Source organism: Oncorhynchus mykiss, chromosome 13 (assembly GCF_013265735.2).
Source record: "Oncorhynchus mykiss isolate Arlee chromosome 13, USDA_OmykA_1.1, whole genome shotgun sequence".
Taxonomy (NCBI): Eukaryota; Metazoa; Chordata; class Actinopteri; order Salmoniformes; family Salmonidae; genus Oncorhynchus; species Oncorhynchus mykiss.
Genome location: NC_048577.1, coordinates 71,543,971 through 71,571,764, shown reverse-complemented (window position 1 = coordinate 71,571,764; position 27,794 = coordinate 71,543,971). Strand labels below are relative to the sequence as shown.

The window sequence follows — 27,794 nt, the reverse complement described above, 5'->3', positions numbered from 1 at the left end:
AAAGCCATTTCACACAGAAACATTTCGTCTCGGAGTTGTGTTGTGTCTTTCCCTTTGCTGTCCAAGAACAGACAAATCTCCTCACGAAGCTCGAAACATCTTTGAAGCACCTTTCCCTGGCTTAGCCATCGCACCTCTGTGTGATAAGGCAAATCACCATGCTCCGTTTCTAACTCCGTCAGAAATGCCTTGAACTGGCGGTGATTCAAACCTTTGGCTCTGATAAAGTTAACTGTGCGCGTGATGATGCTCATTACATGCTCCATTTTCAAGGCTTTACCGCACAACGCTTCCTGGTGTATGATACAATGATAAGCTGTCAGCTCACCTGTCGCGTTTTCCTCTTGCATCTTTTCCCGTATCTTCGCCACCAGTCCGCTCCTGTGTCCACACATCGCAGGTGCTCCGTCGGTTGTCAAACCCACGAGTTTTTCCCAAGGCAGCTCCATCTCATTTACACATCTTGACACCTCTTCATACAAATCATGCCCCGTAGTTGTGCCATGCATAGGACGTAAAGCCAAAAACTCCTCTGTCACGCTTAGGTTGGAGTCCACTCCGCGGATGAAAATTGACAACTGGGCAATGTCAGAAATGTCGGTGCTCTCATCCACAGCCAAGGAATATGCAATAAAATCTTTTCCCTTTTTCACAAGCTGCTCTTTTAGATTGATGGACAACTGGTCTACTCTCTCGGCAATGGTGTTTCTGCTCAGACTCACATTTAAAAAGAGTTGCCTTTTTTCTGGGCAAACTTCGTCACAAACTTTAATCATGCAGTTTTTGATGAAATCCCCCTCCGTAAATGGCCGGGCTGATTTAGCGATCTCTTCTGCCAAAATAAAACTGGCCTTGACAGCAGCCTGGCCTTGTGATTTGGCTTTTTTGAACAGAGCCTGTCGAGATTTGAGGCCTCGTTTTAATTCCTCTGCCTTTTGTAGCCTTTGTTCCATGTCCATATTCTTGTTTTTGTCCGCGTGTTTCGTTTCATAATGTCGTCTCAGATTATACTCTTTCAGTACCGCCACACTTTCTCCACACAGAAGACACACAGGTTTTCCAGCTACCTTCGTGAACATATACTCCGACTCCCACCTTGTTTGAAACCCCCGGTTCTCAGTATCCACCTTCCGTTTTGCCATTTTTGATGGGTATCTGAAAGTTAATTTTACTGTGATGCTGACGACTGCTGTGCCAATAAATATTGAAATGAAGCAGCCTACTGCTCGGTGCGTCACCTTTGCATTGTGGGAAATGTAGTATTGGTGCGTGTAAAAGATCTGCGGGCTGCCGGCTTGCTGCGGGCCGGTTCTAATAATAAATCAAGATCATCCCAGGGGCCGTAAAAAACCTTCTTGCGGGCCGGATGTGGCCCGCGGGCCTTGACTCTGACATATGTGCCATATAGTAACCCATACCTCTCTGTAAATACCATATAGTAACCCATACCTCTCTGTCAAGACCATATTGTGACCCATACCTCTCTCTGTCAAGACCATATAGTAACCCATACCTCTCTGTCAAGACCATATAGTAACCCATACCTCTCTCTCTGTCAAGACCAAATAATAACCAATACCTCTCTGTAAATAACCTATAGTAACCCATACCTCTCTCTGTCAAGACCATATAGTAACCCATACCTCTCTGTAAATACCCTATAGTAACCCATACCCCTGGTTTGAATGACTTCACAGTCCTACAACAAGCCTTGTATTATAGAGTACACACACACTCCACACACACACTCCACACACACACTACACACTCCACACTCCACACACACACTACACACTACACACACACTCCACACACACACACACACCCAGCAGGTCCCCTGAGAGTGTAGCTACACAGTCACCATGACCTTAGTCCGAGGCTCACCAGATGCCTTCTATTCTGGTTTGTCAGGGTGTGTGTTGAGTCGGGAGACGCCCATTAGCTACCATCACGCCTGGAATCATAGCTTCCACACCAGTTCATCAGGGTGTTGAACTGCCTGCGTTGTCCTTGTTAAGTCATTTCAAAGGTTGTGTGGTTTCTTTTTCTTCAATACATTAACATTGTTACCGGGAATCCCCGGTCATTATCGTTCAGAGCTAGGGGTGTCTACAGGCTAGCTGTCGTGTGACTCTGTCGGAGTCCTGGAGGTTCTCAGTGGAGAGGGGAGGTTGTGACAGATCCGCCGTACCTGATGGGGTGAGCTCTCCTTGGGCATGAGGAAAGGGGACAGATGTCTGTCTGGGTGTTATGGTGCTGCTGGATGTGACAGCTTGCTGCTGTTGATAGTTGGGGGGCGATGGGGGGAGAGAGAGAGAAAGAGGGGGGGGGGGGGGGGGGGGGGCTGCTGGTCTGTGGCTTCAAAAGAGCTGCTTCACACACTCCCAGCTCCATCAGACACATCCCCCAGAGACATGGGGGGAGAAGATAGAGGGAATAACTAATGAGAGAGAGAGAGAGAGTTCCTGAAGACAGAGCATATCTAATGTTTACATCTCTATGGGGACCAGCACTGTTCATAATACAGACTGTTCACACCTCTATGGGGACCAGCACTGTTCACACCTCTATGGGGACCAGCACTGTTCATAATACAGACTGTTCACTCCTCTATGGGGACCAGTACTGTTCATAATACAGACTGTTCACACCTCTATGGGGACCAGTACTGTTCATAATACAGGCTGTTCACACCTCTATGGGGACCAGTACTGTTCATAATACAGACTGTTCACACCTCTATGGGGATGAGCACTGTTCATGATACAGACTGTTCACATCTCTATGGGGACCAGTACTGTTCACACCTCTATGGGGACCAGTACTGTTCACACCTCTATGGGGATGAGCACTGTTCATGATACAGACTGTTCACATCTCTATGGGGACCAGTACTGTTCACACCTCTATGGGGACCAGCACTGTTCACACCTCTATGGGGACCAGCACTGTTCACACCTCTATGGGGACCAGCACTGTTCATAATACAGACTGTTCACATCTCTATGGGGACCAGCACTGATCACACCTCTATGGGGACAAGCACTGTTCATAATACAGACTGTTCACACCTCTATGGGGACAAGCACTGTTCATAATACAGACTGTTCAGACCTCTATGGGGATGAGCACTGTTCATAATACAGACTGTTCACACCTCTATGGGGACAAGCACTGTTCATAATACAGACTGTTCAGACCTCTATGGGGATGAGCACTGTTCATAATACAGACTGTTCACATCTCTATGGGGACCAGTACTGTTCATAATACAGACTGTTCACACCTCTATGGGGATGAGCACTGTTCATAATACAGACTGTTCACATCTCTATGGGGACCAACACTGTTCATAATACAGACTGTTCACACCTCTATGGGGATGAGCACTGTTCATGATACAGACTGTTCACATCTCTATGGGGACCAGTACTGTTCACACCTCTATGGGGACCAGCACTGTTCACACCTCTATGGGGACCAGCACTGTTCATAATACAGACTGTTCACATCTCTATGGGGACCAGCACTGATCACACCTCTATGGGGACAAGCACTGTTCATAATACAGACTGTTCACACCTCTATGGGGACAAGCACTGTTCATAATACAGACTGTTCAGACCTCTATGGGGACCAGCACTGTTCATAATACAGACTGTTCACATCTCTATGGGGACCAGCACTGATCACACCTCTATGGGGACAAGCACTGTTCATAATACAGACTGTTCACACCCCTATGGGGACCAGCACTGTTCATGATACAGACTGTTCACACCTCTATGGGGACCAACACTGTTCATAATACAGACTGTTCACATCTCTATGGGGACCAGCACTGATCACACCTCTATGGGGACAAGCACTGTTCATAATACAGACTGTTCACACCTCTATGGGGACCAGCACTGTTCACACCTCTATGGGGACAAGCACTGTTCACACCTCTATGGGGACCAGCACTGTTCATGATACAGACTGTTCACACCTCTATGGGGACAAGCACTGTTCACACCTCTATGGGGACAAGCACTGTTCACACCTCTATGGGGACCAGCACTGTTCATAATAGACTGTTCACACCTCTATGGGGATGAGCACTGTTCATGATACAGACTGTTCACACCTCTATGGGGACCAGTACTGTTCACACCTCTATGGGGATGAGCACTGTTCATGATAGACTGTTCACACCTCTATGGGGACCAGCACTGTTCACACCTCTATGGGGATGAGCACTGTTCATAATACAGACTGTTCACACCTCTATGGGGACCAGCACTGTTCATAATACAGACTGTTCACACCTCTATGGGGACCAACACTGTTCATAATACAGACTGTTCACACCTCTATGGGGATGAGCACTGTTCATGATACAGACTGTTCACACCTCTATGGGGACCAGTACTGTTCACACCTCTATGGGGACCAGTACTGTTCACACCTCTATGGGGACCAGCACTGTTCATAATACAGACTGTTCACACCTCTATGGGGATGAGCACTGTTCATGATACAGACTGTTCACACCTCTATGGGGACCAGCACTGTTCACATCCCTATGGGGACCAGCACTGTTCATAATACAGACTGTTCACACCTCTATGGGGATGAGCACTGTTCATGATACAGACTGTTCACACCTCTATGGGGACCAGTACTGTTCACACCTCTATGGGGACCAGTACTGTTCACACCTCTATGGGGACCAGTACTGTTCACACCTCTATGGGGACCAGCACTGTTCACACCTCTATGGGGACCAGCACTATTCATGATACAGACTGTTCACACCTCTATGGGGACCAGCACTGTTCACACCTCTATGGGGACCAGTACTGTTCACACCTCTATGGGGACCAGTACTGTTCACTCCTCTATGGGGACCAGCACTGTTCATAATACAGACTGTTCACACCTCTATGGGGACCAGTACTGTTCACACCTCTATGGGGACCAGTACTGTTCACACCTCTATGGGGACCAGCACTGTTCATGATACAGACTGTTCAGACCTCTATGGGGACCAGCACTGTTCATAATACAGACTGTTCACACCTCTATGGGGACCAGCACTGTTCATAATACAGACTGTTCACTCCTCTATGGGGACCAGTACTGTTCATAATAGACTGTTCACTCCTCTATGGGGACCAGCACTATTCATGATACAGACTGTTCACTCCTCTATGGGGACCAGCACTGTTCATAATAGACTGTTCACTCCTCTATGGGGACCAGCACTATTCATGATACAGACTGTTCACTCCTCTATGGGGACCAGTACTGTGCACACCTCTATGGGGACCAGTACTGTTCACACCTCTATGGGGATGAGCACTGTTCATGATACAGATTGTTCACACCTCTATGGGGATGAGCACTGTTCATGATACAGACTGTGCACACCTCTATGGGGACCAGTACTGTTCACACCTCTATGGGGATGAGCACTGTTCATAATACAGACTGTTCACACCTCTATGGGGACCAGCACTATTCATGATACAGACTGTTCACACCTCTATGGGGACCAGCACTATTCATGATACAGACTGTTCACACCTCTATGGGGACCAGCACTATTCATGATACAGACTGTTCACACCCCTATGGGGACCAGCACTGTTCACACCTCTATGGGGACAAGCACTGTCTATTTGAGTGACAAAAGGACAACGTGAAAACCTGAATTAAAAAGCGTTAGCTGACGTGGGCTGGTTGATCTGGACATTTCTGACAGGTTATAAATGTCTGTAATGACTGACATTTTAAATTAAAATGTTTCCTTTATTTAACTAGGCAAGTCAGTTAAGAACAAATTCTTATTTTCAATGACGGCTTGGGTTAACTGCCTTGTTCAGGGGGAGAACGACCTTGTCAGCTCGGGGGTTTGAACTTGCAACCTTCGGGTTACTGGTCCAATGCTCTAATCACTAGGCTACCCAGCCGCCCCAAAATGAACTGATTATTACTATTACACCTTTCAAGAGTAACTTTAAAGGTGGACTGAGTGAGTTCCTTTTAAATAAAAGAATGCCAGTTCGTGAATTTTTAAATTTTATTTAACTTTTTTTTTTTAAAACTTGGAAAGTCAACTAAGAACAAATTCTTATTTACAATGACAGCCTTCCCCCCCCCACTCTAACGCAGACGACGCTGGGACAATTGTGAATGAGCCTGGAATCAAACCAGGGTCTGTAGTGACGCCTCTAGCACTGAGATGCAGTGCCATAGACCGCGCCGTGAAAGCAGTAATTTGATTGGTCAGGACGAGAGCAAAGATTTCTCATCCAAGTGGAGAACTGCAACTGAAGCACAACATGTGTCCTTTTACACACACACACACACACACACACACACACACACACACACACACACACACACACACACACACACACACACACACCTATAAGGACAGGTGAACTGATAATGCTTTTTAATGTCTAATACCTCTCCCTTCTTTCTCTCACCCTCCTCCCTACCACTTTCTCTTCTGTATTTCAACCTCCCCCTTCTCTCTCTCTCAACCTCCCCCTTTCTCCCTCTCTCTCAACCTCCCTCTCTCTCAACCTCCCTCTCTCTCAACCTCCCTCTCTCTCAACCTCTCTCTCTCTCAACCTCCTCCCCTCTCTCTCTCAACAACCTCCTCCCCTCTTTCTCTCTCAACCTCCTCTCTCTCTCCTCCATCCAGGCATCGACTACAAGACCACCACTATTCTGCTGGATGGGAGGAGAGTGAAACTGGAGCTGTGGTTAGTACATCCTACATGTTGAATCAACACGTTGTGGTTATTAGTACATCCTACATGTTGTTAGCTGGAACCAGCGGGTGTCATCATTACGTGTGTGTGTGTGTGTGTGTGTGTGTGTGTGTGTGTGTGTGTGTGTGTGTGTGTGTGAGAGAGGTTAGAGTCAGAGGAGGTAAATGAACTGATTAGATAAGACCTCATACATGGTATCCATCTCTCTGTTAACGTCCTTAACTCTACCCAATCACCACTCAGATACCATCTCTGTTAACGTCCTTAACTCTACCCAATCACCACTCAGATACCATCTCTCTGTTAACGTCCTTAACTCTACCCAATCACCACTCAGATACCATCTCTCTGTTAACTTTACCCAATCACCACTCAGATACCATCTCTCTGTTAATGTCCTTAACTCTACCCAATCACCACTCAGATACCATCTCTCTGTTAACGTCCTTAACTCTACCCAATCACCACTCAGATACCATCTCTCTGTTAACGTCCTTAACTCTACCCAATCACCACTCAGATACCATCTCTCTGTTAACGTCCTTAACTCTACCCAATCACCACTCAGATACCATCTCTCTGTTAACGTCCTTAACTCTACCCAATCACCACTCGGATACCATCTGTCTGTTAACGTCCTTAACTTTACCCAATCACCACTCAGATACCATCTGTCTGTTAACGTCCTTAACTTTACCCAATCACCACTCAGATACCATCTCTCTGTTAACTTTACCCAATCACCACTCAGATACCATCTCTCTGTTAACACCCTTAACTCTACCCAATCACCACTCAGATACCATCTCTCTGTTAACGTCCTTAACTCTACCCAATCACCACTCAGATTCCATCTCTCTGTTAACTTTACCCAATCACCACTCAGATACCATCTCTGTTAACGTCCTTAACTCTACCCAATCACCACTCAGATACCATCTCTCTGTTAACTTTACCCAATCACCACTCAGATACCATCTCTCTGTTAACTTTACCCAATCACCACTCAGATACCATCTCTGTTAACACCCTTAACTCTACCCAATCACCACTCAGATACCATCTGTCTGTTAACGTCCTTAACTTTACCCAATCACCACTCAGATACCATCTCTGTTAACGTCCTTAACTCTACCCAATCACCACTCAGATACCATCTCTCTGTTAACTCTACCCAATCACCACTCAGATACCATCTCTCTGTTAATGTCCTTAACTCTACCCAATCACCACTCAGATACCATCTCTGTTAACATCCTTAACTTTACCCAATCACCACTCAGATACCATCTCTCTGTTAACGTCCTTAACTCTACCCAATCACCACTCAGATACCATCTCTCTGTTAACGTCCTTAACTCTACCCAATCACCACTCGGATACCATCTGTCTGTTAACGTCCTTAACTTTACCCAATCACCACTCAGATACCATCTGTCTGTTAACGTCCTTAACTTTACCCAATCACCACTCAGATACCATCTCTCTGTTAACTTTACCCAATCACCACTCAGATACCATCTCTCTGTTAACACCCTTAACTCTACCCAATCACCACTCAGATACCATCTCTCTGTTAACGTCCTTAACTCTACCCAATCACCACTCAGATTCCATCTCTCTGTTAACTTTACCCAATCACCACTCAGATACCATCTCTGTTAACGTCCTTAACTCTACCCAATCACCACTCAGATACCATCTCTCTGTTAACTTTACCCAATCACCACTCAGATACCATCTCTCTGTTAACTTTACCCAATCACCACTCAGATACCATCTCTGTTAACGTCCTTAACTTTACCCAATCACCACTCAGATACCATCTCTGTTAACACCCTTAACTCTACCCAATCACCACTCAGATACCATCTGTCTGTTAACGTCCTTAACTTTACCCAATCACCACTCAGATACCATCTCTGTTAACGTCCTTAACTCTACCCAATCACCACTCAGATACCATCTCTCTGTTAACTCTACCCAATCACCACTCAGATACCATCTCTCTGTTAATGTCCTTAACTCTACCCAATCACCACTCAGATACCATCTCTGTTAACATCCTTAACTTTACCCAATCACCACTCAGATACCATCTCTGTTAACGTCCTTAACTCTACCCAATCACCACTCAGATACCATCTCTCTGTTAACGTCCTTAACTCTACCCAATCACCACTCGGATACCATCTGTCTGTTAACGTCCTTAACTTTACCCAATCACCACTCAGATACCATCTGTCTGTTAACGTCCTTAACTCTACCCAATCACCACTCAGATACCATCTCTCTGTTAACGTCCTTAACTCTACCCAATCACCACTCAGATACCATCTCTGTTAACTTTACCCAATCACCACTCAGATACCATCTCTCTGTTAACTTTACCCAATCACCACTCAGATACCATCTCTCTGTTAACACCCTTAACTCTACCCAATCACCACTCAGATACCATCTCTCTGTTAACGTCCTTAACTCTACCCAATCACCACTAAGATACCATCTCTCTGTTAACGTCCTTAACTCTACCCAATCACCACTCAGATACCATCTCTCTGTTAACGTCCTTAACTCTACCCAATCACCACTCAGATACCATCTCTCTGTTAACGTCCTTAACTCTACCCAATCACCACTCAGATACCATCTCTCTGTTAACGTCCTTAACTCTACCCAATCACCACTCAGATACCATCTCTGTTAACGTCCTTAACTCTACCCAATCACCACTCAGATTCCATCTCTCTGTTAACTTTACCCAATCACCACTCAGATACCATCTCTGTTAACGTCCTTAACTCTACCCAATCACCACTCAGATACCATCTCTCTGTTAACTTTACCCAATCACCACTCAGATACCATCTCTCTGTTAACTTTACCCAATCACCACTCAGATACCATCTCTGTTAACGTCCTTAACTTTACCCAATCACCACTCAGATACCATCTCTGTTAACACCCTTAACTCTACCCAATCACCACTCAGATACCATCTGTCTGTTAACGTCCTTAACTTTACCCAATCACCACTCAGATACCATCTCTGTTAACGTCCTTAACTCTACCCAATCACCACTCAGATACCATCTCTCTGTTAACGTCCTTAACTCTACCCAATCACCACTCGGATACCATCTGTCTGTTAACGTCCTTAACTTTACCCAATCACCACTCAGATACCATCTGTCTGTTAACGTCCTTAACTTTACCCAATCACCACTCAGATACCATCTCTCTGTTAACTTTACCCAATCACCACTCAGATACCATCTCTCTGTTAACACCCTTAACTCTACCCAATCACCACTCAGATACCATCTCTCTGTTAACACCCTTAACTCTACCCAATCACCACTCAGATACCATCTCTCTGTTAACTTTACCCAATCACCACTCAGATTCCATCTCTCTGTTAACTTTACCCAATCACCACTCAGATACCATCTCTCTGTTAACTTTACCCAATCACCACTCAGATACCATCTCTCTGTTAACACCCTTAACTCTACCCAATCACCACTCAGATACCATCTCTCTGTTAACGTCCTTAACTCTACCCAATCACCACTCAGATACCATCTCTCTGTTAACGTCCTTAACTCTACCCAATCACCACTCAGATACCATCTCTGTTAACGTCCTTAACTCTACCCAATCACCACTCAGATACCATCTCTCTGTTAACTTTACCCAATCACCACTCAGATACCATCTCTCTGTTAACACCCTTAACTCTACCCAATCACCACTCAGATACCATCTCTCTGTTAACACCCTTAACTCTACCCAATCACCACTCAGATACCATCTCTCTGTTAACTTTACCCAATCACCACTCGGATACCATCTGTCTGTTAACGTCCTTAACTCTACCCAATCACCACTCGGATACCATCTCTCTGTTAACTTTACCCAATCACCACTCAGATACCATCTCTGTTAACGTCCTTAACTTTACCCAATCACCACTCAGATACCATCTCTCTGTTAACTTTACCCAATCACCACTCAGATACCATCTCTCTGTTAATGTCCTTAACTCTACCCAATCACCACTCAGATACCATCTCTGTTAACGTCCTTAACTTTACCCAATCACCACTCAGATACCATCTCTGTTAACACCCTTAACTCTACCCAATCACCACTCAGATTCCATCTCTCTGTTAACTTTACCCAATCACCACTCAGATACCATCTCTCTGTTAACTTTACCCAATCATCACTCGGATACCATCTGTCTGTTAACGTCCTTAACTCTACCCAATCACCACTCGGATACCATCTCTCTGTTAACTTTACCCAATCACCACTCAGATACCATCTCTCTGTTAACTTTACCCAATCACCACTCGGATACCATCTCTGTTAACGTCCTTAACTCTACCCAATCACCACTCAGATACCATCTCTCTGTTAACACCCTTAACTCTACCCAATCACCACTCAGATACCATCTGTCTGTTAACGTCCTTAACTCTACCCAATCACCACTCAGATACCATCTCTGTTAACGTCCTTAACTCTACCCAATCACCACTCAGATACCATCTCTGTTAACGTCCTTAACTTTACCCAATCGCCACTCAGATACCATCTCTCTGTTAACGTCCTTAACTCTACCCAATCACCACTCAGATACCATCTCTGTTAACGTCCTTAACTTTACCCAATCACCACTCAGATACCATCTCTCTGTTAACGTCCTTAACTCTACCCAATCACCACTCAGATACCATCTCTGTTAACGTCCTTAACTCTACCCAATCACCACTCAGATACCATCTCTCTGTTAAGGTCCTTAACTCTACCCAATCACCACTCGGATACCATCTCTCTGTTAACGTCCTTAACTCTACCCAATCACCACTCAGATTCCATCTCTCTGTTAATGTCCTTAACTCTACCCAATCACCACTCAGATTCCATCTCTCTGTTAATGTCCTTAACTCTACCCAATCACCACTCAGATACCATCTCTCTGTTAACACCCTTAACTCTACCCAATCACCACTCAGATACCATCTGTCTGTTAACGTCCTTAACTTTACCCAATCACCACTCAGATACCATCTCTCTGTTAACTTTACCCAATCACCACTCAGATACCATCTCTCTGTTAACACCCTTAACTCTACCCAATCACCACTCAGATACCATCTCTCTGTTAACACCCTTAACTCTACCCAATCACCACTCAGATACCATCTCTCTGTTAACTTTACCCAATCACCACTCAGATTCCATCTCTCTGTTAACTTTACCCAATCACCACTCAGATACCATCTCTCTGTTAACTTTACCCAATCACCACTCAGATACCATCTCTCTGTTAACACCCTTAACTCTACCCAATCACCACTCAGATACCATCTCTCTGTTAACACCCTTAACTCTACCCAATCACCACTCAGATACCATCTCTCTGTTAACTTTACCCAATCACCACTCGGATACCATCTGTCTGTTAACGTCCTTAACTCTACCCAATCACCACTCGGATACCATCTCTCTGTTAACTTTACCCAATCACCACTCAGATACCATCTCTCTGTTAACTTTACCCAATCACCACTCGGATACCATCTGTCTGTTAACGTCCTTAACTCTACCCAATCACCACTCGGATACCATCTCTCTGTTAACTTTACCCAATCACCACTCAGATACCATCTCTCTGTTAACTTTACCCAATCACCACTCGGATACCATCTGTCTGTTAACGTCCTTAACTCTACCCAATCACCACTCGGATACCATCTCTGTTAACGTCCTTAACTCTACCCAATCACCACTCGGATACCATCTCTCTGTTAACTTTACCCAATCACCACTCAGATACCATCTCTCTGTTAACTTTACCCAATCACCACTCGGATACCATCTGTCTGTTAACGTCCTTAACTCTACCCAATCACCACTCAGATACCGTCTCTGTTAACGTCCTTAACTCTACCCAATCACCACTCAGATACCATCTCTCTGTTAACTTTACCCAATCACCACTCAGATACCATCTCTGTTAACGTCCTTAACTCTACCCAATCACCACTCGGATACCATCTGTCTGTTAACGTCCTTAACTCTACCCAATCACCACTCGGATACCATCTCTCTGTTAACTTTACCCAATCACCACTCAGATACCATCTCTCTGTTAACTTTACCCAATCACCACTCGGATACCATCTCTGTTAACTTTACCCAATCACCACTCAGATTTCATCTCTGTTAACTTTACCCAATCACCACTCAGATACCATCTCTGTTAACTTTACCCAATCACCACTCAGATTTCATCTCTGTTAACTTGACCCAATAACCACTCAGATACCATCTCTGTTAACTTTACCCAATCACCACTCAGATACCATCTCTGTTAACTTTACCCAATCACCACTCAGATACCATCTCTGTTAACTTTACCCAATCACCACTCAGATGATGATCAAGGTGATGATCAAGGTGAATACACAGGTCAGTCTGTAGTGACATTGCAGAGGGGTGTGAATACACAGGTCAGTCTGTAGTGACATAGCAACGGGGTGTGAATACACAGGGGTGTGAATACACAGGTCAGTCTCTAGTGACATAGCAGAGGGGTGTGAATACACAGCTCAGTCTCTAGTGACATAGCAGAGGGTGTGAATACACAGCTCAGTCTGTAGTGACATAGCAGAGGGGTGTGAATACACAGCTCAGTCTGTAGTGACATAGCAGAGAGGTGTGAATACACAGCTCAGTCTGTAGTGACATAGCAGAGGGGTGTGAATACACAGCTCAGTCTGTAGTGACATAGCAGAGAGGTGTGAATACACAGCTCAGTCTGTAGTGACATAGCAACGGGGTGTGAATACACAGGGGTGTGAATACACAGGTCAGTCTCTAGTGACATAGCAGAGGGGTGTGAATACACAGCTCAGTCTCTAGTGACATAGCAGAGGGTGTGAATACACAGCTCAGTCTGTAGTGACATAGCAGAGGGGTGTGAATACACAGCTCAGTCTGTAGTGACATAGCAGAGAGGTGTGAATACACAGCTCAGTCTGTAGTGACATAGCAGAGGGGTGTGAATACACAGGGGTGTGAATACACAGGTCAGTCTCTAGTGACATAGCAGAGGGGTGTGAATACACAAGGGCATTTCTGTGTTTCATTTTCAGTACATTTGCTAAAAATGTCTAAACAGTCAGTCAGTAGAGTTGTGTGAATTAGTCAGTCAGTAGAGTTGTGTGAAACATTGTCAGTCAGTCAGTTGTGTGAAACAGAAACAGTCAGTCAGTAGAGTTGTGTGAAACATTGTCAGTCAGTCAGTTGTGTGAAGCAGTCAGTAGTAACATTGTGTGAAACAGAAAGTACTCCAGATTGAATTTACGAACATACATGTCTAGCGAGTCATTTGTAATGCTAACAAGCTAGCAAGAGGTTGCATAGCAACAGCATCAACTTCCGGTCGACAGGCGAAATGCTAGTACGCTCAACTGAAACAATACTGTTTGTTTACAGTATACTAAAATTAACTAATAGTATATACTCATTAAGTATGTAGTATACAGTATGTTAGTATGGGTACTCATTAAGTATGTAGTATACAGTATGTTAGTATGGGTACTCATTAAGTAGGTAGTATACAGTATGTTAGTATGGGTACTCATTAAGTAGGTAGTATACACTGTTAGTATGGGTACTCATTAAGTAAGTAGTATACACTATGCTAGTATGGGTACTCATTAAGTAGGTAGTATACACTATGTTAGTATGGGTACTCATTAAGTAGGTAGTATACACTATGTTAGTATGGGTACTCATTAAGTAGGTAGTATACACTATGTTAGTATGGGTACTCATTAAGTAGGTAGTATACAGTATGTTAGTATGGGTACTCATTAAGTAGGTAGTATACAGTATGTTAGTATGGGTACTCATTAAGTAGGTGGTATACAGTATGTTAGTATGGGTACTCATTAAGTAGGTAGTATGTTAGTATGGGTACTCATTAAGTAGGTGGTATACAGTATGTTAGTATGGGTACTCATTAAGTAGGTAGTATACAGTATGTTAGTATGGGTACTCATTAAGTAGGTAGTATGTTAGTATGGGTACTCATTAAGTAGGTAGTATACAGTATGTTAGTATGGGTACTCATTAAGTAGGTAGTATACAGTATGTTAGTATGGGTACTCATTAAGTAGGTAGTATACAGTATGTTAGTATGGGTACTCATTAAGTAGGTAGTATACAGTATGTTAGTATGGGTACTCATTAAGTAGGTAGTATACAGTATGTTAGTATGGGTACTCATTAAGTAGGTAGTATGTTAGTATGGGTACTCATTAAGTAGGCAGTATGTTAGTATGGGTACTCAGTAAGTAGGTAGTATGTTAGTATGGGTACTCATTAAGTAGGTAGTATGTTAGTATGGGTACTCATTAAGTAGGTAGTATACAGTATGTTAGTATGGGTACTCATTAAGTAGGCAGTATGTTAGTATGGGTACTCAGTAAGTAGGTAGTATGTTAGTATGGGTACTCATTAAGTAGGTAGTATGTTAGTATGGGTACTCATTAAGTAGGTAGTATACGGTATGGGTACTCATTAAGAATGTAGTATACAGTATGTTAGTATGGGTACTCATTAAGTAGGTAGTATACAGTATGTTAGTATGGGTACTCATTAAGTATACAGTATGTTAGTATGGGTATTCATTAAGTAGGTAGTATACAGTATGTTAGTATGGGTACTCATTAAGTAGGTAGTATACAGTATGTTAGTATGGGTACTCATTAAGTAGGTAGTATACAGTATGTTAGTATGGGTACTCATTAAGTAGGTAGTATACAGTATGTTAGTATGGGTACTCATTAAGTAGGTAGTATACAGTATGTTAGTATGGGTACTCATTAAGTAGTATGTTAGTATGGGTACTCATTAAGTAGGTAGTATACAGTATGGGTATTCATTAAGTAGGTAGTATGCAGTATGTTAGGATGGGTACTCATTAAGTAGGTAGTATACAGTATGTTAGTATGGGTACTCATTAAGTAGGTAGTATACAGTATGTTAGTATGGGTACTCATTAAGTAGTATGTTAGTATGGGTACTCATTAAGTAGGTAGTATACAGTATGTTAGTATGGGTACTCATTAAGTAGGTAGTATACGGTATGGGTACTCATTAAGTATGTAGTATACAGTATGTTAGTATGGGTACTCATTAAGTAGGTAGTATACAGTATGTTAGTATGGGTACTCATTAAGTAGGTAGTATACAGTATGTTAGTATGGGTACTCATTAAGTAGGTCGCATACAGTATGTTAGTATGGGTACTCATTAAGTATGTAGTATACAGTATGTTAGTATGGGTACTCATTAAGTAGGTAGTATACAGTATGTTAGTATGGGTACTCATTAAGTAGGTAGTATACAGTATGTTAGTATGGGTACTCATTAAGTAGGTCGCATACAGTATGTTAGGATGGGTACTCATTAAGTAGGTAGTATACAGTATGTTAGTATGGGTACTCATTAGTTTAGGGGCGTTGGCCTAAAGAGAAGTCATGACTTCTTACTCTACCCTTGTTTTCTGAAGTGCATTATCTGGGTTTTATCTTGGATAATCATTCATCTCCGTTTGGTACACCGTAGATTGACACTGTATGTGGAAACGGCACATTTTCTACGTTTTGTAGAATCAAATATAATGTTAAAAAGTTTTACCCGATGATATCATCAGAAGTTAAACCATTTTAAAAACAGTGATATTCAAACGCTATGGGATTTGTGGTGACGTGGGGAGGAAGATAATACCCTCCTGGCTAGAAACTCGTTCTGATTTGTGGGGAGGAAGATGATACCCTCCTGGCTAGAAACTCGTTCTGATTTGTGGGGAGGAAGATGATACCCTCCTGGCTAGAAACTCGTTGCAGGTTTTGAAAATCACTTTTTCACAGATACATGTCACAGATACATTTTTATTTTTTAGAACCTTCTCTTTTTAACCACAGATCAAAATTGGCGGAATTTCCCTTTAATTGTGGTTAACTCATATCTCTCTCTCTCTCAGGGACACGTCAGGACAGGGGAGGTTCTGCACCATCTTCAGGTCCTACTCCAGAGGGGCTCAGGTAGGAACACACATTCTGCTGACATAGTACGCACATTCTGCTGACATGGTACACACATTCTGCTGACATGGTACACACATTCTGCTGACATAGTAACACACATTCTGCTGACATGGTACACACATTCTGCTGACATGGTACACACATTCTGCTGACATGGTACACACATTCTGCTGGCATGGTACACACATTCTGCTGACATGGTACACACATTCTGCTGACATAGTACACACATTCTGCTGACATGGTACACACATTCTGCTGACATGGTACACACATTCTGCTGACATAGTAACACACATTCTGCTGACATGGTACACACATTCTGCTGACATGGTACACACATTCTGCTGACATGGTACACACATTCTGCTGACATGGTACACACATTCTGCTGACATGGTACACACATTCTGCTGACATGGTACACACATTCTGCTGACATGGTACACACATTCTGCTGACATGGTACACACATTCTGCTGACATGGTACACACATTCTGCTGACATGGTACACACATTCTGCTGACATGGTACACACATTCTGCTGACATGGTACACACATTCTGCTGACATGGTACACACATTCTGCTGACATGGTACACACATTCTGCTGACATGGTACACACATTCTGCTGACATGGTACACACATTCTGCTGACATGGTACACACATTCTGCTGACATGGTACACACATTCTGCTGACATGGTACACACATTCTGCTGACATGGTACACACATTCTGCTGACATAGTGTGTGTATATATATACAGTTGAAGTCGGAAGTTTTATTATTTCACTTATAATTCACTGTATCACAATTCCAGTGGGTCAGAAGTTTACATACACTAAGTTGACTGTGACTTTAAACAGCTTGGAACATTCCAGAAAATGATGTCATGGCTTGAGAAGCTTCTGATAGGCTAATTGACATCATTTGAGTCAATTGGAGGTGAACCTGTGGATGTATTTCAAGGCCTACCTTCAAACTCAGTGCCTCTTTGCTTGACATCATGGGAAAATCAAAAGAAATCAGCTAAGACCTCAGAAAAAAAAATTGTAGACCTCCAAGTCAGGTTCATCCTTGGGAGCAATTTCCAAACGCCTGAAGGTACCACGTTCATCTGTACAAACAATAGTACGCAAGTATAAACACCATGGGACCATGCAGCCGTCATACCGCTCAGGAAGGAGACGCCTTCTGTCTCCTAGAGATGAACGTACTTTGGTGCGAAAAGTGCAAATCAATCCCAGAATAACAGCAAAGGACCATGTGAAGATGCTGGAGGAAACAGGTACAAAAGTATCTATATCCACAGTAAAACGAGTCCTATATCGACATAACCTGAAAGGCCGCTCAGCACGGAAGAAGCCACTGCTCCAAAACCGCCATTAAAAAAGCCAGACTATGGTTTGTAACTGGAGATGGGGACAAAGATTGTAGTTTTTGGAGAAATGTCCTCTGGTCTGATGAAACTGTTTGGCCATAATGACCATCGTTATGTTTGGAGGAAAAAGGGGGAGGCTTGCAAGCCGAAGAACACCATCCCAACCGTGAAGCACGGGGGTGGCAGCAGCATGTTGTGGGGGTGCTTTGCTGCAGGAGGGACTGGTGCACTTCACAAAATACATGGCATCATGAGGATGGAAAATTATGTGGATATATTGAAGCAACATCTCAAGACATCAGTCAGGAAGTTAAAGCTTGGTCGCAAATGGTTCTTCCAAATGGACATTGACCCCAAGCATACTTCCAAAGTTGTGGCAAAATGGCTTAAGGACATCAAAGTCAAGGTATTTGAGTGGCCATCACAAAGCCCTGAACTCAATCACATAGAAAATGTGTGGGCAGAACTGAAAAAGTGTGTGCGAGCAAGGAGGCCTACAAACCTGACTCAGTTACACCGAGGAGGAGGAATGGGCCAATATTCACCCAACTTATTGTGGGAAGCTTGTGGAAGGCTACCCGAAACGTTTGACCCAAGTTAAACAATTTAAAGGCAATGCTACCAAATACTAATTGCGTGTATGTAAACTTCTGACCCACCGGGAATGTGATGAAAGAAATGAAAGCTGAAATAAATCCTTCTCTCTACTATTATTCTGACATTTCACATTCTTAAAATAAAGTGATGATCCTAACTGACCTAAGACAGGGCATTTTTTACTAGGATTATGTCAGGAATTGTGAAAAACTGAGTTTAAATGTATTTGGCTAAGGTGTATGTAAACTTCCCGACTGTATATAGTATATATATTAGTATATATATTAGTATTATTGTTTCATGTACTTCTCTTTTTGACCTGCAGTGTTGGAGCTACAGAATTTCACTGTACCCTGCAATTACATCTGAGACTCTGTGCACATGACTAATAAACTCATCTAATCCAGTACACACACAATCTAATGACATAGTACACACACACAATCTAATGACATAGTACACACACACAATCTAATGACATAGTACACACACACAATCTAATGACATAGTACACACACACAATCTAATGACATAGTACACACACACAATCTAATGACATAGTACACACACACAATCTAATGACATAGTACACACACACAATCTAATGACATAGTACACACACACAATCTAATGACATAGTACACACACACAATCTAATGACATAGTACACACACACAATCTAATGACATAGTACACACACACAATCTAATGACATAGTACACACACACAATCTAATGACATAGTACACACACACAATCTAATGACATAGTACACACACACAATCTAATGACATAGTACACACACACAATCTAATGACATAGTACACACACACAATCTAATGACATAGTACACACACACAATCTAATGACATAGTACACACACACAATCTAATGACATAGTACACACACACAATCTAATGACATAGTACACACACACAATCTAATGACATAGTACACACACACAATCTAATGACATAGTACACACACACAATCTAATGACATAGTACACACACACAATCTAATGACATAGTACACACACACAATCTAATGACATAGTACACACACACAATCTAATGACATAGTACACACACACAATCTAATGACATAGTACACACACACAATCTAATGACATAGTACACACACACAATCTAATGACACAAGTCCCCTACTGAGTGTGTTTGGCTGGTCTTGTCTGCTCCTCCTACTTCTATAAACAGGACATAAAGAACAATGGTGTGTGTGTGTGTGTGTTTTCTCTCCAGGGAATCCTGCTGGTGTATGACATCGCAAACCGCTGGTCGTTCGAAGGCATCGACCGCTGGATACGAGAGATTGACGAGGTATGGAGGGAGAGGAGGAGGAGAGGGGAAAGGAGAGGAGAGGGTAGAGGAGGAGGAGGAGAGGAGAGGGGAGAGGAGAGGAGAGGGGAGGAGAGGGGAGGGTAGAGGAGGAGGAGGAGAGGGGAGGAGAGGGGAGGGTAGAGGAGGAGGAGAGGGGAGGGTAGAGGAGGAGGAGGAGAGGAGAGGGGAGGGGAGAGGAGGAGGAGAGGGAGAGGAAAGGAGAGGAGAGGGGAGGGTAGGGTAGAGGAGGAGGAGGAGAGGAGGAGGAGGAGAGACCCTGTCCCGTAGTCCTCAACACACCTCGGTGAACAGAACCAAATAGACCCAGAGTACTGCTATAGACACACCATGTCCTTCTGGGATGCAGAACAGGACATCCTCCCTGTGTGTGTGTTTCTCTCAGGGTGTTTGGTGAAGATATGTCTTTCCTGGTTCACCTCTAGTCTACAGTACCCTGGAACTGGACTCCTGTCATTCAGAGAGCGGGAGACAGATACGAAACGGGGGAGGGGGAGAGACGAGGGGGTGGAAAGGAGAGGGAGAGAGACAGATGGGGGGGGGGGACAGAAAGAGGGGGGAGAGAGACGAGGGGGAGGAAAGGAGAGGGAGAGAGAAAGACAGCTGGGGGGGGGGGAATAGACTAGAGAATTTGATTGGTAGAATGAAAGGTGAAGCCGCTAGAAAGACCAGGGCCCGTTTCCCATAGCAATGGAACTCAGGCTTACCAGTGTTTTAACCACGTATCTTTCCTACAACGACCCAAGATGCAACATGTGTTTCCCTAAACAGCACGCAGAGGGAACGCTCGTTAAGTGTGTTGTTGCAGCGTGTCGATACTGATGGGATGGATACTGATGGGATGGATACTGATAGGATAGGATGGATACTGATAGGATGGATACTGATAGGATGGATACTGATCTGATAGGATGGATACTGATAGGATGGATACTGATAGGATGGATACTGATAGGATGGATACTGATAGGATAGAATGGATACTGATAGGATAGGATGGATACTGATAGGATAGGATGGATACTGATAGGATAGGATGGATACTGATAGGATGGATACTGATAGGATGGATACTGATAGGATGGATACTGATAGGATGGGATATATATATATATATAAGAGACAGTTCTAACAGTTTCTATAACTTACTACTGTTTTCTACTTCCTGTAAACCACTGAAATCCCCCCCCCTCTCTCCCTCCCATCAGCATGCCCCGGGTGTACCTCGTATCCTGGTAGGCAACCGGCTCCACCTGGCGTTCAAGCGGCAGGTTCCTACGGAGCAGGCCCGGGCGTACGCGGAGAAGAACGGCATGACCTTCTTTGAGGTCAGCCCGCTCTGCAACTTCAACGTCATCGAGTCGTTCACAGAGCTGTCTCGCATCGTACTGATGAGGCACGGCATGGAGAAGTTCTGGAAGCCCAACAGAGGTAGGAGGGGGTGGTGGGGGGAGGAGCTTGACACTGATCATTTTTTTTTACAAGGAGTACATGTGCTCCTAATTAGAAAAAATTGTAGGAGCACAATAAAAAGTATTCAAGGTATAGATGATATAAATAGGTAGTAATTACAGAATCCAGGGTTTAGGAGCACCGGTAGGAACATAATAAGATGCAGCCTACGTACAGCTGTCCTACTTTAATATTATAACATATACCATTTAGCAGGAGCTTTTATCCAGTGACTTAGTCATGCGGACATACATTTTACGTATGGACGGTCCCGAGAATTGAACCCACTATCCCGGTGTTGCAAGTGCTATGCTCTAGCGACTGAGCTACAGAGGGCCGCGCTCTAGCGACTGCGCTACGGAGGGCCGCGCTCTAGCGACTGCGCTACGGAGGGCCGCGCTCTAGCGACTGCGCTACGGAGGGCCGCGCTCTAGCGACTTGAGCTACGGAAGGCCGCGCTCTAGCGGCTGAGCTACGGAGGGCCGCGCTCTAGCGACTGAGCTACGGAGGGCCGCGATCTGTGGTTAGCAGGTTGCTAGCTAGCTAATGATCTGTGGTTAGCAGGTTGCTAGCTAGCTAATGATCTGTGGTTAGCAGGTTGCTAGCTAGCTAATGATCTGTAGTTAGGCAGGTTGCTAGCTAGCTAATGATCTGTGGTTAGCAGGTTGCTAGCTAGCTAATGATCTGTGGTTAGACAGGTTGCTAGCTAGCTAATGATCTGTGGTTAGGCAGGTTGCTAGCTAGCTAATGATCTGTGGTTAGGCAGGTTGCTAGCTAGCTAATGATCTGTGGTTAGCAGGTTGCTAGCTAATGAGCTGTGGTTAGCAGGTTGCTAGCTAGCTAATGATCTGTGGTTAGCAGGTTGCTAGCTAGCTAAGGATCTGTGGTTAGCAGGTTGCTAGCTAGCTAATGATCTGTGGTTAGCAGGTTGCTAGCTAGCTAAGGATCTGTGGTTAGCAGGTTGCTAGCTAGCTAATGATCTGTGGTTAGCAGGTTGCTAGCTAGCTAATGATCTGTGGTTAGCAGGTTGCTAGCTAGCTAATGCTGTAACAGGACAGAACAAGGTTGAAGTAACTGTCTCTCCTCCCCTCTCCCTCCAGTCTTCACTCTCCAGGACCTGTGCTGCAGAGCGATTGTCTCCTGCACGCCCGTCCACCTGATCGACAAGCTGCCGTTGCCCGTGGCGATAAAGTCCCACCTCAAGTCCTTCTCTATGGCCAATGGGATGAACGCAGTGATGATGCACGGACGTTCCTATTCGCTGGCCAACGCGGCGGGCGGGTCTAAAGGGAACAGTCTGAAGCGTTCTAAATCTATCAAACCCCCCCAGAGCCCCCCACAGAACTGCACACGCAACAACTGTAAAATCTCCTAGTGATAGACCCTGTCTCGGGGGAGGGGGGAGACTGACACCCTAAACACACTGAAACAGACCCTGTCCCTTCCACTGAGGGGAGGATGTGTAGAGCCTGTGGGGAGAACCAAGTCTGAGACCTAACCTACACCCTGAAGGGAGGAGATACCCTGAAACAGACCTAGCCCTTACCCCATACCCTAACCCTGGGGGAGGAGAAACCCTGGGTGAGGAGGGTGATGAAACCTAGTGTAGGAGGAGGAGGGAGGTGAAACCTAGTGGAGGAGGAGGAGGAGGAGGGAGGTGAAACCTAGTGGAGGAGGAGGAGGGAGGTGAAACCTAGTGGAGGAGGAGGACGGAGGTGAAACCTAGTGGAGGAGGAGGAGGGAGGTGAAACCTAGTGGAGGAGGAGGACAGAGGTGTGTGTGCACAGACTTGAGGAGACCCGACCAGACATTTCTGGTCAACCCTCGTCCATAGGAGGGGTTGTGCTGGAGTTGTAATACACCCAGAATACACCCAGAATACATCCACACCCAGAATACACCCAGAATACATCCACACCCAGAATACATCCATCCACACCCAGAATACACCCAGAATACATCCACACCCAGAATACACCCAGAATACATCCATCCACACCCAGAATACATCCATCCACACCCAGAATACATCCACACCCAGAATACACCCAGAATACATCCATCCACACCCAGAATACACCCAGAATACATCCATCCACACCCAGAATACATCCACACTACATCCAGAATACATCCACACCCAGAATACATCCATCCACACCCAGAATACACCCAGAATACATCCAGAATACACCCAGAATACATCCATCCACACCCAGAATACATCCAGAATACACCCAGAATACATCCAGAATACATCCAGAATACACCCAGAATACACCCAGAATACATCCACACTACATCCAGAATAGATCCACAACCCTACTGAGTTCTAGTGTTTTCCCCTCCTCTCTTCTTCCCCCCTTTCTCTCTCTGTTGATCAGAGTGTTGCCTCCTGCTGTCCCATGATTCATATGTTAAATAATAGATGTTCTCTTCATGGATCTCTGCCTGCTCGCCTTCCTTCCTCTCTCCATCTCCCTCACTCTGCCTGCTCTCCTTCCTTCATCTCTCCATCTCCCTCACTCTGCCTGCTCTCCTTCCTTCCTCTCTCCATCTCCCTGACTCTGCCTGCTTTCTCTCCTCACTCTGCCTGCTCTCTCTCCCTACATCTCCCTCACTCTGCCTGCTTCCTCTCTCCATCTCCCTCACTCTGCCTGCTTCCTCTCTCCATCTCCCTCACTCTGCCTGCTTTCTCTCCTCACTCTGCCTGCTCTCTCTCTCTCCATCTCACTGCCTGCTCTCTCTCCCTACATCTCCCCCACTCTGCCTGCTCTCTCTCTCCCTCACTCTGCCTGCTTTCTCTCCTCACTCTGCCTGCACTCTCTCTCTCTCCATCTCACTGCCTGCTCTCCTTCTCTCCTTCCTTCCTCTCTCCATCTCCCTCACTCTGCCTGCTTTCTCTCCTCACTCTGCCTGCTCTCTCTCTCTCTCCATCTCACTGCCTGCTCTCTCTCCCTACATCTCCCTCACTCTGCCTGCTCTCTCTCCCTACATCTCCCTCACTTTGCATTATCTCGCACTCCCTTGTTCTTTACCTCTCATCTCCCTCCCTCCTTGTTCTTTACCTCTCATCTCCCTCCCTCCTTGTTCTTTACCTCTCATCTCCCTCCCTCCTTGTTCTTTACCTCTCATCTCCCTCCCTCCTTGTTCTTTACCTCTCATCTCCCTCCCTCCTTGTTCTTTACCTCTCATCTCCCTCCCTCCTTGTTCTTTACCTCTCATCTCCCTCCCTCCTTGTTCTTTACCTCTCATCTCCCTCCCTCCTTGTTCTTTACCTCTCATCTCCCTCCCTCCTTGTTCTTTACCTCTCATCTCCCTCCCTCCTTGTTCTTTACCTCTCATCTCCCTCCCTCCTTGTTCTTTACCTCTCATCTCCCTCCCTCCTTGTTCTTTACCTCTCATCTCCCTCCCTCCTTGTTCTTTACCTCTCATCTCCCTCCCTCCTTGTTCTTTACCTCATCTCCCTCCCTCCTTGTTCTTTACCTCTCATCTCCCTCCCTCCTTGTTCTTTACCTCTCATCTCCCTCCCTCCTTGTTCTTTACCTCTCATCTCCCTCCCTCCTTGTTCTTTACCTCTCATCTCCCTCCCTCCTTGTTCTTTACCTCTCATCTCCCTCCCTCCTTGTTCTTTACCTCATCTCCCTCCCTCCTTGTTCTTTACCTCATCTCCCTCCCTCCTTGTTCTTTACCTCTCATCTCCCTCCCTCCTTGTTCTTTACCTCTCATCTCCCTCCCTCCTTGTTCTTTACCTCTCATCTCCCTCCCTCCTTGTTCTTTACCTCTCATCTCCCTCCCTCCTTGTTCTTTACCTCCCTCCCTCCTCTCTTCTCCCCAGAGTCATCCAGTCTGCCTGCCAGTTTTCCTCTCCTTCCTTTCTCTCTCTCCTCTTTTCCTTTCTCTCTCTCTCTCTCTCCTCTCTGCACCAGTTTCCAGTGCAGACAGTGAACGTCACCCTATTCCCTACACAGGCTCTGGTCTAAAGTAGTGCACTATGTAGGGAATAGGGTGCCATAGGGCTCTGGTCTAAAGTAGTGCACTATGTAGGGAATAGGGTGCCATAGGGCTCTGGTCTAAAGTTGTGCACTATGTAGGGCTCTGGTCTAAAGTAGTGCACTATGTAGGGAATAGGGTGCCATAGAGCTCTGGTCAAAAGTAGTGCACTATGTAGGGAATAGGGTGTCATAGAGCTCTGGTCTAAAGTAGTGCACTATGTAGGGAATAGGGTGCCATAGGGCTCTGGTCTAAAGTTGTGCACTATGTAGGGCTCTGGTCTAAAGTAGTGCACTATGTAGGGAATAGGGTACCATTTAGGATGTAGTCCCAGACTCACCCAATGAAGCCTGGTTGTCAGGCTGAGTGGTGTTCTCTTCTCACTGCAGGGCGGCCATATTGTTTTCCTACACAGACAGTCAGCGACGTGAGCGCGGAGCCCCAGAGTTTCTCGTATTCGGGGAAATCCCCTGGCCCTCAAAGCTATTTTTCTCCCTTATTGTTCTGTGTTTTACTGAACTGTCCCTCTGGTCTCAGAGAGAGTAGTATCTCTCTGAGTATCAACCGCTAGAAGGACAGACTCTTCTATGTATGTATGGATGGCCTTTTCTCATTCTCATCTCCGTCTTCTCTTCTGCGTGATCCGGAAACCGGTCGAGTGGTGTCAATTAGTTAGTAGACGAACGGAAGAGGCTCCTCCCCTCCTCGATAGCCACCTTTCATGGAGGATGGTCATGTGGACCCTACCCCGAGTCCTTCACGGGAAAGACTCTTGAAATGTTTTTTTAATCACATTACACATTTATTGGGGATTCCACCCTGTCAACATAATTTGCCTGATAATTTGCCTGTAAGTGGAGAGGAGTCTTCATTCTATACAGGTAGCATTTTCACCCACGTTCCCTTCTCGCCCACGTTCCCTTCTCGCCCACGTTCCCTTCTCACCCACATTCCCTTCTCGCCCACGTTCCCTTCTCACCCACGTTCCCTTCTCACCCACGTTCCCTTCTCGCCGCCTCTCCTCGATTACCTTTGACCTTTTTCCAAAAGGAGGCGATAAGAGGACGGAGGGAGAGAGGGACGCCGGAGTTGAGTAAACGTAATGGAGAAAAGGACTTTGTTTTATGTAACAATTGCATCCATCGCCTCAAAAGTCCAGTATTGTATGAATGAAGAAAATAGGACTTTAACTCTTGTCTGCTTTTTTATAAAGAAGCTTCTCCCCCCCGACAGCCGTTTTCCAGGCCTCCCTCTGTGAGGTTTTCCTGGTTAGGTCACATGGTCAGGTCATGAGGTCAGGGAAAACCTCTCGGTCTGGTCATATGAAAAGGTTGTCAAGCTGTTCTTTGGCCAGGACAGAAGCATAGGATGTATCCCAAATGGCACCCTAGTCACTATGGCACCCTGGTCGAAAGTAGTGCCCTACCTAGGGAATAGGGTGCCAGTAGAGTCCTAATGGTGATCTGTTGGTTGTAGACTGTAAAGGAGGGAAGAGGTGGTTTTGGTTCTTGTGCAGCACATCGTAATATGGAGCCCACTACCTTCGACATGTAGAGAAGACGAGCTTTCAACAAAACCTTTTTTGTCGTTCATTTGAAAACGTTTTGACACATTGTAATGTGTTTTATTACGACAGCAGCCTTTGATGTTGACCTTTATAATAGTCGGACATGAGGAAGGCCTCAAATTACACCCTATTCTTCAAAATAAGTGCAGTACTTTTTAAAATAAGTGCCCTAATAATGGGGGAATAAGGGTGTAATTTGAAACGGAGATATTATATATTTTTTCCTTCTCAAATGATTTCTCTAGATAGGATTAATGTTGTTATTATGATGGACTGTTTAAATTTTTATTTTATTTGTTTAAAGTTGGCAAAGAATGATGGGAGATGGAGTTTTGTGACCATGTCAGGAGAAGGGCCCCATTTGGGGGGTGTCCCTGATGTTGCCTGAGTTGAGGTTGTTAATGTGTGTCCCAAATGGCACCCTATTCCTTTATATAGAGCACTGCTTTTGAACAGAGCAGTGCTCTTGATAGGAAATAGGGGGCCATTTTGGGACTAAGGGAAGAGAAATGATGGTGAACACAAAATGTAAACAC

At 44.9% G+C, this 27,794-nt stretch overlaps 1 protein-coding gene across 2 annotated transcripts in view; it reads left to right on the top strand.

Moving 5' to 3' along the window:
• Window positions 1–23,573, top strand: part of LOC110510860 (ras-related protein Rab-40C) — a 61,821-nt gene extending 38,248 nt beyond the window's left edge. For both annotated transcript variants that reach the window (XM_036942091.1, XM_036942090.1), the window contains exons 3-8: window positions 6,701–6,761; window positions 16,843–16,903; window positions 20,151–20,228; window positions 21,455–21,677; window positions 22,799–23,320; window positions 23,470–23,573. In XM_036942091.1, coding sequence (XP_036797986.1) covers window positions 6,701–6,761; window positions 16,843–16,903; window positions 20,151–20,228; window positions 21,455–21,677; window positions 22,799–23,073 — 698 coding nt within the window. In that variant the 3' untranslated portion in view covers window positions 23,074–23,320; window positions 23,470–23,573. The remainder of the gene's footprint in view (window positions 1–6,700; window positions 6,762–16,842; window positions 16,904–20,150; window positions 20,229–21,454; window positions 21,678–22,798; window positions 23,321–23,469) is intronic.
• Window positions 23,574–27,794: the final 4,221 nt, after the last annotated feature.